This window comes from Brassica oleracea, chromosome C3 (assembly GCF_000695525.1).
Source record: "Brassica oleracea var. oleracea cultivar TO1000 chromosome C3, BOL, whole genome shotgun sequence".
Lineage (NCBI taxonomy): Eukaryota > Viridiplantae > Streptophyta > Magnoliopsida > Brassicales > Brassicaceae > Brassica > Brassica oleracea.
In genome coordinates, this window is record NC_027750.1 from 40213168 (window position 1) to 40229165 (window position 15998).

General features: G+C 40.9%; 2 protein-coding genes across 4 annotated transcripts; both read left to right on the forward strand.

Annotated features, from left to right (window-relative positions):
• Positions 1-10929: 10929 nt before the first annotated feature.
• LOC106333251 (RPM1-interacting protein 4-like) lies at positions 10930-12203 on the forward strand. 3 transcript variants are annotated; one of them, XM_013771718.1, is made up of 4 exons: positions 10930-11030; positions 11151-11211; positions 11406-11663; positions 11746-12203. In XM_013771718.1, exons 2-4 carry the CDS (start codon positions 11203-11205, stop codon positions 11767-11769), a joined length of 291 nt encoding a protein of 96 aa, XP_013627172.1. In that variant the 5' UTR covers positions 10930-11030; positions 11151-11202; the 3' UTR covers positions 11770-12203. The 3 variants fall into 3 exon arrangements, with proteins under 3 accessions (XP_013627172.1, XP_013627171.1, XP_013627170.1); XM_013771717.1 differs by having other exon boundaries at positions 10964-11030; positions 11122-11211; XM_013771716.1 differs by lacking the exon at positions 10930-11030 and having other exon boundaries at positions 11039-11211.
• Positions 12204-12551: 348 nt separating this feature from the next.
• Positions 12552-14654, forward strand: LOC106330598. The gene is made up of 2 exons (XM_013769039.1): positions 12552-13326; positions 13531-14654. The coding sequence occupies exons 1-2, from the start codon at positions 12552-12554 to the stop codon at positions 14652-14654; spliced, it is 1899 nt and encodes a 632-aa protein (XP_013624493.1).
• The last annotated feature ends 1344 nt before the right edge of the window (positions 14655-15998 follow it).

Sequence of the window (15998 nt, forward strand, 5' to 3'; positions counted from 1 at the left end):
AAAAAACAATGGGTAGCCAATTTAACAAAATACAAAGATTACATATATATGTGCAAATGAGAACAATAACATTTAAAAAAAAAACATTCACTAGTCTACCCTTAATAGTTACCTATAGTTGTTTCATGATTATGATTGTAATACTTATAATACGTTAGTTTCATAATATGTGATGTTACATACAATGTACTAAAAGACAATTCTGTTAAGTTCTTTCATTTTGTCCAATAAGTTCTTTCGCTGATGCTATTACATAAGTAGCTTGGACCAATCTTTTCGTCTCTCTGGTCGGTACCATATTGTTGTCATAATTTATTTTCTAAGTGACCACAAGGTACATAACCTACACGTGTTGACGATGCAGGTGTATGCATTAAGTGCAATCCCTTTAATCATGTTGTTACGATATGAAAAGAAGTTGAAGTTGAAGTTGTTAGTTGAGTGAATCTGATACTGATAGAGGTTGTGATAGCTACGTCAACAAGAGAAATCTAGAGGAAGATGGTCATTGGTGTTGATGCGGTGTTTACACTCTCGAGGGGAGTCATTCAATCCCCTATATATTAATCTTGTAGCATTTCAACATATTTTCCTAGTTACGTGTCATCACGAAAATAATTTTTAGAATTGTTAGAAAAATAAGTTGGTCTATATAAACATATATTATGTTTTTTATTAAACTAGCTAACAAATTAATTAGTAGTGTACTTTTTTTTTTTGTCACCAACTACCATTCATTCATTCCATTTAATTGTTTGGTGGGGGAATTAATTCTTCACCAGCCACCTCTTGTTCATACAAAGATAAGGTGTTCTTTGCAAGCAAATCTACAACACCATTACTCTCTCGAGATATCCAGCCAAAAACAACAACATCAAACTCATTCGACAAACGGAGGATGTCCTCCAGTATCCCATACAGCTCCATATCCGGCTCTCTCTTGTTGATGGCTTTTATTAGATGCGCAGAGTCCGACTCGAACCGCACTCTCTTTAGGTTCATGTCGTGGCCAAATTTTACAGCCTCTCTGAGCGCCAACGCCTCTGCAGTAAGGGCCGACGAGACAAAGCTAGCTCCTTTGGGCCCTCGTAAGATTTGTGCTTGCGTGAGCATCACCCATCCTAAACCTGCACATTTGTTAGTCACTGACCAAGCAGCATCAGATCTAATCACCATGTCGACTTGCTCCTCAGTTCCCTGTATGCTGATAGGAGAACTCTTAACTTCTTTCTCTTGTTGTGCTCCAATCCATTCGCGCGCGGCTACAATAGCCATTGACAGTGTGTCCGCTGGATTCCCAACAAAGTTCTCAAAGAGAAACTTGTTTCGTGCTTTCCAAATCGACCAGAGTATCCAGGGGACCAGCATCGTATCAGAGACCCCCGCGGGAGGGAGACATCTCTGCGCGTGTACCGCCGTCCAATCTGCTCTTAAATCTGTCAATCCGCTTACTTCAAAGTTTCCATCAAGGGGGGACAACTTCCAGACCTCCCGGGCAAAAGGACAGTGAAACAAAAGATGATTGATAGATTCCGAGCAGCCACATCGCTTGCATCTCGGGTCTACATTGATATGGCGTTCAAGCAGTCTCTCCCCCGTAGGAAGAATTCCTTTCAGGCCTTTCCATATGAACATTTTGACTTTCGGGGCAAGCTTAAGATTCCACACCGTCTTTTTCCAGTCGAATTCCGCAGTCGCTTCATCCTCTAGAATCTCGTCCCTCACTTCGCTCATGGCCGTGTGATACCCTGACTTGACAGAGTAGTCTCCTCTCTTTGTACCTAGCCATTTAAGGATGTCTGGTGCGCCTCTCACACTTGGTTGGATCAAAAGGATTTGGTCTTCCCAGTGTGGTAGGACCGTCTGAATTAAGCCTCGATTCCATTCTCCTGTGTCAGCATGAATCAGGTCTTTCACGAACAACATTGCTGAGGCCTGTGTAGCAGGACCCATCGGTTGTAGTGGCTTTTCAAGGCTCAACCAAGGGTCGTCTCAGATGTTGATAGATGCTCCATCACCTACTAACCACCCCAAGTTCTTGACTAGAAGATCCCACCCAGCCAAAATATTATTCCATCCGTGTGATGCAGCACCAGGTGGTGAGCATGTCAGCAAGTTACCCTCTGGGCAGTATTTGCTCAGTAAGGTTCGTCCCAAAAGGCCTTCCGGTTGCTGCAGTAGTCTCCAACTGACTTTGGCTAACAACGCCTCATTAAAGGCTTCAATGTCCCTTACTCCAAGCCCTCCATCGCTCTTTGGGAGGGTTAGTTTTGGCCAAGAGATCCAGGCCATTTTTCGCTTCCCATCTCTATCGTCCCACCAAAATCGTGTTAGTGCCGACTGAATGCGCTTGCATAGGGAGACAGGCAGCTTGAAGAACGACATAGAGTAGCTCGGTATTGGAGTCAACACACTTTGGAGCATCACCAGTTTCCCCGCAGGGGAAAGGTGTCTATTGGACCAGGAGCTCGCCTTTTGTTTGATTCTCTCCACCACCGAGGAGAAGATGTCCCGCTTTCGTCACCCAAACTGTTCTGGCAGTCCGAGGTATTTTCCAACTCCCCCCTCCTTATGAATTTGGAGTATATTGTGAATCATACGCTTCAGTTCAGCTGGCGCCTTACGCGAGAAAGTGATAGACGATTTTTCTCTGTTGATTGATTGGCCCGATGCGACTTCATATCTGGTGATAATTGCCTTAAGCGCGATCGTGGAAGCTTTATCCGCTTTAAGGAAGAACATCGTATCATCCGCGAAGAGTAAATGGTTTATCCGGGGACTCCCCCTAGCCACTTGTATTCCCTGAATCGTTCCATCCGCTTGTGCCTTGTTACAAAGACCCGAGAGCACTTCACTACAAAGTATGAAAATGTAGGGTGAGAGGGGGTCGCCTTGGCGGATCCCTTGACTCGGTATAACCTTTTCTCTAGGCGAACCGTTAATGAGGAAGGAGTATGTAACAGTTGAGATGCATTGCATGATCAAACCAATCCAGTGTTGGTGAAATCCTAGCCTCTCGAGCACTGAAGTGATGAAGCTCCATTCAAGTCTATCGTAAGCTTTGCTCATATCCGTCTTTACCACCATTGCTACCCTCTTCTCGGCTTTAGATGTCTTAAGCGTGTGTAGCACTTCATGGGTAATGAGGACATTGTCCCTAATTGCTCTTCCCGGGACGAAAGCCGACTGGTTTTCTGAGATAGCCCTCTCCAGGAGAGGTTGCAGCCGCCTTTGAATTATCTTGGAATAGACCTTGTAGTAGACATTGCACAATGCAATCGGCCTGTAGTCCGACACCTTCTGGGGGCTTTTTATCTTCGGTATAAGGCACACATGGGTTGCATTAATACCGCTTGGGAGGATTCCTGATCGGAAGACGTTTTGGATCTCTTTCACCAGGTCTGGCCCTATCTCATTCCAATGGGTATGGTAAAACCCCGAGGAGAACCCATCTGGCCCTGGCGCTTTCTCGGCGTTCACTGCGAACACTGCCTCTTTAATCTCAGTGGCCGATGGGATTGAGATCAGGTTATCATTGTCTTCGTGGGTAATGATTGGCTGGAGCGCGTACCTGACAGTCTCTCCACTATCTTCTTGCGCTGAGGTGAACAGGTTCTCGAAGTACCTAACCACAGTCTTCGCTATCTCAGCCTCCTTGTATACCATCTGCCCGTCTGTGTCTTCCAGAACCGTGAACGCATTGGCCCGCTTCCTATTCTTTGTGGTAGCGTGGAAGAAGCCAGAGTTTCTGTCTCCCAAGCTGAGCCACAATAATCGACTTCTCTGTTTCCAGAACGCTTCCTCCGCAAGATAGGCTTCGTTGAGTTTAGAGTTGATATCCTGGATCAGGGCGGTGTCATTAATCGGGCTGGTAAGAGCTGCCTCTAGTTCCCGTTTCTTTTTCTCTATCAAGACTCTGCTGTTACGCTGCTGGAGTCTGTTCCATTCAGCTAGAGCTCTTCTTGTTGCAGAGAGTCGCTCAGAGACTTGAGCTGAAGAGGCGCTTGACCAGGATTCCCTGATTACATTTTTAGCTTCGTCATTGTTATTGAGTCTACGGTCATATCTGAACAACCTTCTACGCTTCATGATAGACGGGTCTATGAACGAAAGTATTGGCTTGTGGTCTGACCCTTCATACTCCAAGTATTGGCACCGCGCTGTCGGAAACACCTCAGCCCATGAACTGTTAGCAACAACTCTATCCAATCTGCACCGAACTAGGTGGGTTCCCCTTTGTCCTCGCCACGACAGTGGGTCACCGGAGTGATGGAGATCGTACAGGTCTCCTTCTGAGAAGAAGGTTCTAAGGTCGGTAAACGACCCTTCTGCTCGCTCTGGACCTCCCACCTTCTCATCATTGCTGAGTAAATCATTTAGGTCCCCTGTTAGGAACCAAGGGGCATCTCTAGCTTCCGCAGCTGAGAGGAGTTGGTTCCATAGAATGTTTCTTTGCACTCTTTCCGTGCACCCATAAACAAAGCTAGCATAAAACACTTTTCCTTCATGAACAATCATTGTTTCCACTACATGCGCATTAGAAAATAATACAGTAAGCTTCACTTCTTGTTTCCATAACAGAGCAAGACCCCCTGCTCCATGTCCAGTCGGAGGAACTAGGAAGTGTTCCTCGTATCCTAGCTGGTCGCATTTTTGGAGGACCACGTTGTTGGGATTTTTGGTCTCAATGAGAAAGAAAATATCTGGTCTGAACTTCCCCGATATTTCTTTGAGACGTCGAACTGTCCGGGGATTCCCTAACCCTTGACAATTCCAGCTCGCTATTGCTAAGGAACCAGAGTAGACAGGTCCTGAAAACCCGCCTTCTTCCTTGTTGTTTTAGGGATCATCTTGCTTAGTGGTAAGTTCTCTGAGGATCGTGTGTTCCCCCCTGATCCTGCAGGTCTTGACGTTTCACCTTTGAACTTGTCCTTTGCCGGTTTAGTCCCTCCTCGCGTCTCAGCTGGAATAATTTTTCTGCGGCAGGTGGGAGGTTTAGTTGCCTGCACTGTCCTCCTCTTTGTACTGTTTCCTTTAGAAAGGGTAGGACTGGCGTGAACCACTCTTCTTCCAGGGGGGAGGCCTGGTTTCCTCTTAGCAGTTACCAAATCCCCAGTATCTTGTGCTTCAGCTGTTCCTACCGGTCCCAGTCTGAGCGTAGCCGGGGTTCTAGATTTGCTGATAGGGGACTTCTGAGTTTCTCCAAGTCGCAAGGATACATGTGCTTTCTCACGGGAGGTTGGATTGGTTTCAGCTTCATGATCCTTTGCTTTAGGTGCGACTTGTTGAACAGTAGGGCCCAACCTTTGAGTAGCTGAGAGTCTCTCTGGTGAAGTCCCGAAGGGGATTAGCATCTGTTCATTCGCCATAGCGATCAAAGAGGCTCGTGCCACTTGCACTACCGCCTCTTCTACCTGACCCCACACTTCTGCTTGTCGCAGACTTTCTTTCCTTGCTTCTCTCTCAGTAGGGTCAGAGCACTTTGTATATTGCATCATCACATCTCTCACTTCATTTCTTGCCTCATCCAGAGTTTTTCCGGTATCGTTACCGCATCCAAAACCAGGGGACTCCCCCTATTATTTCTATCTTGATGAGGTTTTGAGATGCTAGATCCGGTGTCTTTGGCTTCAGCCACACTTCTTTGGATTTCACGGTAGTAGCTTCTGGTGGGAGGGTCAGGGAGCTCATGATGTTTAGAAGACTCTCGAAGAGGGCGTGCTGATCTTTCAATATCACCTCTTGAGCGTTCTCGAGCGTAATAGGAACGGCGCTGAGAGCTCCTCTCCTGCCATGTGTTGGCTTGGGGTTTGTAAGGTCTGTGTTGTTGGCTCTCTCTGGCTTTGTGTATCTCTCTTCTGTCTCCTTCAGAACCTTTATTTGAGGCTGAGAATTGAAAGGCACCCTGGTTTCTCTGTTCTCTCTCCCTTCTATATTGGGTGTCTAGATTTTGTCCAGAAGGGTGGCCTCTTACTGAGCCATATTCTTGAGCCGAGAAGTTGTTTGACTTTTCCAGTTTCTCCCCTTGGGATTCCTTAATCGCTCTTGCCTCCGCTCGAGCTACCAAGCACTCTTTGAGCTCATGATCCAGCCTAAGACATTTGGTACAATGCTTATCCAAACGTTCGTAAACAAGGGTGGTGGCTACTTCGTCCCCATTGGGGAATTCTACTACTGATGTTTTAATCAGCGGTAACAGTCCATCAACATGGACCCTCATTCTAGCTGTGAGTGATGTTATCTCTGCCTTTTCATACCTCCCGATGTCTTCCCCTATACACTTAATCGTTGGTTCTATCCACAAGTGTACCGGGAGGCCTTGAACCTTAATCCAGAACGGAATAAGAGAAGGGAACGAGGGAGAGACTGTCAGCTCCCATCGCTGGATTATCACCATCCATCTAGCATAGTGGTATGGTCGCTGCTCCAGTACTGAGGTCAAATCTGACTCAAGTTCGAACTGGAATTGGAACAGACCGTTCCCTAAGTCGGAGCCCACTGGCTTGAACTCTGTCTTCCAATGCTCTGTAAAGAAAGGGATTAATGACCAAACTTTCTGAACAGACTTGTTGGTTACCCGCCCAATGAGCGTAAGTGAGTGCTTTCGAATCAGTTCGAGGTTGTCCGGCTGAGGGGCTCTGACTCGAGCTGCACGGGGAGGTTGTGATTGTATCTCTAGTTCCACACCTTTTCCTTTCTCCGCAGAAGTAAGGCGTCGATGTGCCATCTTTGTGAGGTTATAGCGTCCCTTTTCCCTTCGTGAGAAAATGGACTACTGCTTGAGGGAATCCCCTAAAGTCAGTAGATTCAGCGTCAGAGGAAAGATTTGTGGTATCTCACGGCTGTAAGTTACAGATCTACCGGCTGGGCGTTCTGTCTTATGAAAGGGGTTTTCGAACGTTATGAATCGTCGGTCTTCCCCTCCAGGCTCACCACAGCTACAGTTTCAGTTGATACCAGGATTCCCCAGTATTCTCACTTACTAGCAGCACACGGTTAGTCAACTGTTTCTGCCTATTTTGTAGACAAACCTCTTCTAAGAACCGAGAGATTACTTGGAATGAGGTCTTTCATGGTGAGAAACCCCACCGGAGAGTAGAGGAGCGGCGGCGTCGGTCCCTCCGACAACCGTCGGGGGAAGAACCCGGGGGGTAATTCTACAAGGAACTAGACGGACCCAGAGTTAATCCCAAAACGGGAAACAATTCGAATGTACTGAGCAAAGTACACTGGTTAAAAGGTTGATGCAGGGAAAGTTAACCTTTAGACCTATTGGTTAAAACCTTATCTCGAATATAGTGTCTGGGAGAGAAAGTATCCAAAGTCTACCTATTATAAAAATTTGTATTAATTAGTAGTGTACAAAAGAATATATTTTCTTTCCTTAAATAAAAGCTACAGAATTACCTAATATGGTTAACATATATATGACAATTAATGATTATCTCTTTTTTTGTTTAATTTTATACTATTTAAAAAATTAAACAATCATATTAATCATATAATAAAAAATTTTAGATTTTTTCTTATATGTTATATTTTGAATTTTTTAAAACCACTATAAATAACTAAAAATGGTAAAAGTCTCACATTGAAAATTTTGTGATCAATAGTTTAACTTTTTTTGTTCAAGGAAAATACAAATGATCATATATCGTAGGGGTAGGCATTCAGATACACGTTCGGGTTCGTATCAGGTATTTCAATATAAAGTTATAGAACCCATTTGGGTATTTTTATATTTCGAGTCGGGTTCGGTGATTTTATGTTCGGGTTGAGATATTTTGGGTTGGGTTCAGATATTTAAATTTTGAAGAAAAAATAAATAAATTATTCATTGTTTTAGTTTTTTGTATTTAAACTATATTTTAACTTAACTAGTTTTCTGATTTTTAAAAGACTAAACTATTAATAAATTAGAAAGACACAAATTTAGTTGTTGTTTTGAAAATTTAGATGCAATTTTTGTTAATGCAAGCAATAAGAGCTTGATATGTATTTTAAGTGAGTAGCAAATGATTTTGTCCATAATTATATGTATATTATCTAATTTTGAGCAATAATCATCATTAATATAAATATTTTGAATAAAATGAGAGAAGTAAACTAGAAATATAGGGTTAAGTATACTTATGTTTGGTTATCTTTGGATATCCATTCGGGTTCGGATTTCGGATTCAGATATTACATGAACTGGTCAAATAAGTAATTTGTTTTGTTGTTCTTGAATTTGATGATTTTTAGACTGAGCTGATGAATATATACTTGACAGACATTTATATTTCGAATCTGCACTTATATTCTATAACAGCTTGATATATTAGAATTGAACACTAATCTGTTAATATAGTTTTCCAATGATTTTTTTTTTCAAAATTTTGATTCTTAGATATGCATCTGGAGTGAAACTAATTTTTACAGATGTCTATTTTTTTAAATTGACACTTATGTAATTCACCGAATTCATAGAAGAAGTTAAAAAAATTAACTCATATCAATGAAACAAAGACGAGAACGAAAGCACAATTTTATAGAGGTAGAAAATGAAATCACTTATGGAGAGTTAATAGTAAACAAATCAAGAGTAGAAAACCTAATCTCCTTTTGTCATTATATAATCGATGTTGCCTATTTGGTTTTGGTGATTTGTGTTAGCCACAAAGCTTAATTTTTTTGTGTGCCTTAAAAATAATTAAAATGAGATGTAATACGTTAACTATTCAACAACGATGATATATTTAAGAGACCAACATTTGTATTTGTCATTATAAAATCGATAAAAATTGTAGCGTTGTAAAATGTTAAAACTATTAATAAATAAACATTATTATAAAAACTCACCCCGCCTATGCACGCGGGTTATCACCTAGTAGTTATTGTTTTTAACAGTAGTATTGCTCATTTTCAAGGTCTCTGTAAGATATTAAATTCAAAATGTATTTTGTTTCATGTATACATGGGCATTGATGTTTGGATTTATTAAATCCATTTCTAACTCTATATTATTTGATTAGTACGATATTGTCCACTTTGTGCCTAAGAGGCTGGTCCGCATGATTTTACTTTTTGGTTTCCTTCCCAAAAAGTCTCGTACTAATTAGAGTTGGACATCTCTTTATATATTAGACACTCACTGTCTAATTTTCCAATGTGAGACTTAGTTTGTTATTTCACATTCTCCCCCTCAAACTAAGGACCACACTCATCTCATGTCACACAACTGACTTCCAGGATCTTTTGACTTGATCTCTGCCACACACACCTCCCAATCTTAACTCGATGGATCCCGTTCCTACTCGAAGGGTTCTTTTGGTTTTTTTGCAGATTTCTTGTCAACCTGGCTCTGATACCAATGCTGAGATTTATTAAATACATGTCCAACTCTATATTATTTGATTAGTACGATATTGTCCAATTTGGGCCTAAGAGGTTGGTCCACATGGTTTTACTTTTTGGTTTCCTTCCAAAAAACCTCGTACTAATTAGAGTTGGACATCTCTTTATATATTAGACACTTCTTGTCTAATTCTCAAATGTGAGACTTAGTTTGTTATCTCACAATTGACACACCTTTTTCTCACATATAAATCGACATACATAAGGTATAAGAGAATGTTACAAAATTTGATTTAAAGAAAGATGAAAGTATATGATAATACATAGATTATTTCAGTAGTTAGTTTATACAAGAGAAAAACAATCACTAATATAAAACAGATTTGGAAGAACTATTAAAAAAGTGATGATATTATATCTTTCTTGATTAAAAATTAACATGTTGATATTATAGTAACGTCCTGACCGTCTACGGCTAATGGGTCATCCCCACCCGTTCACTCGGCTCGTGAGACTCCGTCAGACGGACGATGTGTTAATTTTTCTGAAAACTCGAAATCATTATTTACTGACCCTGCAATCACCACATGATCTTTCTCCGTGCTTTGGCCTCACTCACACGAACTAAACAATGTGTGACGGAAAAGGTAAGTGCACTTTGGTGACATAGATAATCAAATCAATTCTCGGAAGCCTTCTAATATATGTTCCAAACCAGGATGTTACAATTCATCCCCTCTCAAAGAACGCAATGACATCATTGTTAGTGTTAGCCCTCACTGACTCCACACTCGTCTGGGTTAGGCTCTGATACAACTTGTAACGTTTTGATCGCATACGACTAATGGGCCAGCCACGACTAATGGGCCACCCACGACTAATGGGCCACCACGCCCGCTCACTCGGCTCGTGGGCCCATCCCATCCGACAAACAGTCCGTTAATTTTTCTGAATGCTCAAAATCATTGTTTACAGACTCTACAATCACCACATGACCTTTCTCCGTTCTTTGGCCTCACTCACACGGAATCGTGAATCACTTATCAATAGGTCACTCTCCTTCTACTATTCTAGTTCAAACAAAGTTAACGTTGTAGTTCTAAACGGATGTGTGACGGAAAATGCAAGTGTACTTTGGCGACATAGGTAGCCAATTCAATTTTCTTAAGCGTTCCAACGTATACCACAAAATGGGATGTTACGATTACTACCGGCAGCTTTAGAGAAGCCACTGGCTTCGCAGTGCCATGTCGATGACAAGACAAATTCGGAAACCTTCGACCCCACGCACGAAACCATATTAGGTAATTTCTATAAATACTCTTCAATATAGATAATAAATTTATTGGTTCTACCTTGCTTTATATTAATTTCTATTTAAAACACCATAAAATACTAAAATTCAGACTAATTGTTTTAGCCAAAAAATTATGTCAATAAACATTTATTCATTATTATAGTGGACTTTTAGAAAAGAAAATGACACAAAGCAGATGACTATAATTGTAAAAATTCATAAAATTATGGTTAAACCGTAAACTAAAATATTACGAGCCATAAATAATCCAAAAATTCTTTAAAGGCTGCTGAACTTTTGCCTATGCTCCACGTTTTTAATTCTTCAATATTTTGATTTTTTAATTTGCTAATTTATTTTAGGTAATTCTGTTAGGAAAGCCGCAGGAAGGAGAAAGGTATGTATATGAAAAAAGGAGATTGTTGATGTGTTTCCAACGACGACGTGATCGTCCTCTATTATTACAATTTCATCTCCTCTTTTCTCAGATTATCATCATTGTCTTGTCTCTCTCTAGATTCTGGCTTCTCCTCGTATCAGAAACAAAATCCTCTGTTCTAATACCGACAATGGCGATGGTAAGAACAAATGTTTAAAAAACTTCCACATCTTGATCTCTTACATGGAACTATGATTCATATTGTAACAAAACTCCCTTCCTTCCATTACAATATCTGACCAATCAAGAGTGGCTATTATTACCATTACCAAAGATTCAGATATGATGAACAAACCTGTTCTTAAGGTTTTTTTTTTGGGTGGTGGTGTGCAGGGAAACAAAGGAAGACAACTGCCAAAATTTGGGGAATGGGACGCGACTAATCCAGGAGCCGCCCAAGGATTCACCGTCATCTTCAACAATGCTCGTGACGACAAGAAGACCAAGAAAACAGCTGTGGCTGCACCTGAGAGTCTTGTTACTCCTCCAACAAACAATGAGCCTCATCAGAACAACAACCATCGTCATCATCGTCACCAACAGAACAACAACCATCGTAAGAAACGTAATTCGCCACCCCCACGAGAAAAGGTATCTTCTTTCTTCCCCCCCTCCCCCCCAAACCCCAATCTTGATAAAAGAGTAGACTACTCACGTGATATTATGTTTGCAGAAGAAATGGCTTTGCTTCCTTTGAGTCTGGTTCGAGCTCTGTTTCCAAAACGCAATGATAAGGAAGCAGATCGGTTGAGCAGAGTAGTTTTCAACAAATGACAACGACAAAACCTTCTGTTCGTATAAGATGTTGCAAACTTCAATTCTTCTTCCTCTTCCTCTTCTCGTTGAGTTTCTCTTTTCAACTTTGTTTTGGCCAAACATTTGGGTAATATAATATACGTTGTTCTTGCTGCTTCTTGGTTTGATTTTATAAAAGGTTAAGACAATGTCCTTTTCAGTCATGTAATACTGCATAAAAGTCATGTTATCTAATTACTTAAATAGCATTTAACTTCAAAACTGATGCAGCATACGCATCATTCCTATGTTGGTATTTCTTTTGTTTTCCTGTTTCACTTTGATTTCCTTTTCTTATTCTTAGGAGGGTTCGTGTGAGGCCCTATATATAGGGAAACCATCTTGTTATTGTTTTGATACCTTTGATTTGATTTAATAAAAACTTAGAGCTTTGTGTTATATATACAACTCTTGATCCTTAGATTCTGGGCATTCTTTGAGAATTCAACAGACTTTAAGAAGGCTTAGTTAACGGGCATTCTCATAATTCAACGTTCTCTTCGCACTATCGGTTACTACTGATACTTCCGCTCCGTCTTTTGGTATCAGAGCCAGTAACTACGACTCAACTCGTGGTTTCGATCTTGGATTTCAATGGCACCCCGTCCAACAAACGAATGGATTCAATTCCAACAGTTTTTGGAAGATTTTCAAGAAAATTTTAATGATGACCTTTGCCGAACAATGGCTGATGCAATCCAAACAGGAGTACAAGCCGGAGTTCAAGCCGCTTTTGCAGCAAACGCAGCAAACGTAGCAGATGCAGAACACGCAGCCCCTCAACAACGCCATAACCGCCACCATAATCCCATCTTTGAAGAACATGATGACGGGTCCGACACAGATAACCCGTTTGGGGAAGACAACAACAATCAAAACCAGGACCGTGCTCGACACCATCGTAACAATGGTAACACACGATGGACATCAGGAATCAAACCTGATATCCCAGAATTTCATGGTGGATCAAAACCTGAGGAACTCCTAGACTGGTTTATTGTTACGGTCGATGAATTCATTGAATTCAAAGACGTTCCAGACAACAAACGAGTACCTCTCATGACAATTAGGTTTGGTCACGCAGCTTCGTGGTGGAATCAACTTAAATTATCTAGAACACGTTGTGGGAAAGAAAAAATTGCTTCATGGGACAAACTTACGAAGCATATGAGGAAGACGTTTATTCCTTACAATTTTGAGCTTCTCTTGTTCCAAAAATTCCATAATATACGACAAGGAGTACGTTCGGTAGAAGAATATGCCAATGAATTTTACCAGATGCTTACTCAAGTTGATATTCAGGACTCTGAAGGTCAATTAGTAGCGCATTTTATCGCCGGTTTAAGACCTCAACTTCAGAATATGCTTCACCAATTCGATCCCGGTTCTGTTTCTGAAGCACGTCAACGCGCATTGCTGGTAGAACAACAATCTCGGTATAATGCGAACCAATGGACAGGTAACACACATCAACGTAACACAATTACGGTTTCAGACGACACCAAAACATCCTCTGATCTTGATACCTCAACTGGTAATCACGCGACTAACCGCCCCACAGAAGCAGCCACAACAGTGGAACCACGACCTTCTCGACCAAACGCTCTTCGTTGTTTCACTTGCGGTGAAAGTGGCCATCGTTAGACTGCTTGTCCTAACGCAGGGCACAGAGGATTACTAGCCAATGATCATGAGATCGTGGGAGAACCAATTTACGATGAAGAAGACGGTCAATTCGATGATGTTGAAGAAGAAGAAGTCGTCGGGGACACATGCACCTTGTTAATGCTTCGTAGAAATTGCCTTGCTACTAAAACAACTGAACCATGGCAACGAACGGCTTTATTTAGTTCGACGTGTACGGTGAAAAGGAAAGTATGTCGTTTCGTGGTGGATTCAGGTTGCTCAGCTAATGTTGTGTTTGAAGAAGCAGTTAGAAAAATTTCGCTCACAGCCGAGGCACATCCCCACCCATATCGACTTCTTTGGATGCAAACCGGTGCCGAGGTTCAAGTTTCTCAGAGTGCATTGTTGTCACTCTCTATTGGAGCGTTCTACAAAGAATCATTATATTGTGACGTAGCTCCTATGGATGTGTCTCATATAATCTTAGGACGCCCATGGCAATATGATCGAGAAGTGATGCATAATAGGAAGCTAAATACTTATTCTTTCCTATTTCAAGGACGGAAGATCACTCTCCTTCCGACTCCTGAAGCAGACCAGCCAACAACAAATAACAAATCTAGCCAACCAGCAAAGCAGGGTCTACTCATTGTCTCCAAGACACAGTTCGAGAAAGAGATCCATGCACCAGTCCCGCTATTTGCATTGGTCGCGATCGAAACCGCAAAGAAACAAGCGACACCAATACCGCTGGCGTTTTCTTCTATTTTACAAGAGTTTCAAGATCTTTTTCCCGTGCTACCTGCTGGCCTACCTCCTCTTCGCGATATTCAACATCACATCGACCTGGTTCCTGACGCAGTTCTCCCGAACCGTGCTCATTACCGTATGAGTCCTGAAGAACACGAAGATCTACGAAGACAAGTCGAAGAGCTTTTGTTGAAAGGTTATGTTCGGGAAAGTCTTAGCCCATGCGCGGTCCCAGCTTTGTTGATCCCAAAGAAAGATCGTTCTTGGCGCATGTGCGTGGACAATCGAGCCGTCAATAAAATTACAACACGCTACAGATTCCCAATTCCTCGCTTGGACGACCTACACGAGTTTTGGTTTCTTAATCAAAACTTGATTCTGGATCATGGAGAATATGTTCGTGGAAAGTGAAGTAATTTTATTTATTTATTTATTTTTAAAGTGAAGTAATTGCTTACAAAGAAATTATTGGTCCGGCCATTTATAATCGTTATGGTGAGGACATGATGATGGTCGAGCCAATTGATTTCATGTTCCGGAAAGATGCGTTCAAGACAACAAAAGCCTCGAGAGATTTCATTGATGTTATCAAACGTGAGACATCAAATTCTAACCGTGAAGAAGATGATTGGACAACACGTGGATCACAAGCATATTTGAAATCATGTGGCTGCTCTTCTATCAATGGATTAGTGGGTACAGAGACGTATGACTTTACGGGGGAGTGGGAGAATGCCATGAATATTATTATTGAAGAAATATTCATCAAGATGAATATTAAAATTTGTTCCGCAGTGTTTCAAGTTTGGGGTGACCAATCAAAGAAAATAATGGAAAAGGGATATCTCCAAAACCGCGACTCCGATCCAGAGAGAATGATGCAGATAAGTATTTGAATATTTTCAAATATCTTATTGTTTATTTTATTAAATTTAGATAATTATCTTTATTATTTTAGGGTTTTATGGTTTTCTTATATATAGAGTTTGTATTCAGTTTATAATTTGATTAATAAAAATTGAGAGTTTTCTCTTTGTTCCTTGTTTTATATCATTGGTGTTCTCAACGAATTTAATAAGACATTGATATTAGGCATTCTATCCTATAAAACTTCCGCTACAACAAAAACCCATTGCTACAAAACAAACACATGTCCTTAGGTTCCAAAAAATTAAACTTATTGCAGTTTCAATAGCTGAATCTGAAATTAAGCAACTCTATTCAAGGGATTAGCTCCCGTAACATCAAATTTGAACAATTTTAGAGAAAAAAAAATCAGGAATGGGAAAATTGGATAAATAGGACACTTTGAACTTGGATTTGTCACATTAGGATTTCTAGAAGATATTTTAGGAAAATAAGATTTTAGATCTTGTAAAATACCAAAGTACCCTTAATTTACCAATTATGTTGAATTTAAATTATAAATTATAATAATTTTTGTTTTAATGTTAAAATTAAAATCTATAAAAATTAAAAAAAAAGTCGTTTTAATGTTAAAAGTAAAATCTATTAAAATTAAAAAAAAAACACTAAATGGAAAAAAGGGAGACGCGGGATGCCGCAAACCTAATTCCTTTTCTCCTTGTCTTCTCCGTCGTGAGTCGTCGCTCTCCCACGGCGATTTAGGGTTCAACGGTGAGAAGCTCTGTTCTTCGTCGGTGTTTCATCAGCCCGTGGTCTCTACTCTCGTCTCCGTCACCATCCTTTTCGATCTCACTGAAGACACAACGGCTGCGAATCGTTCTTCCTCTT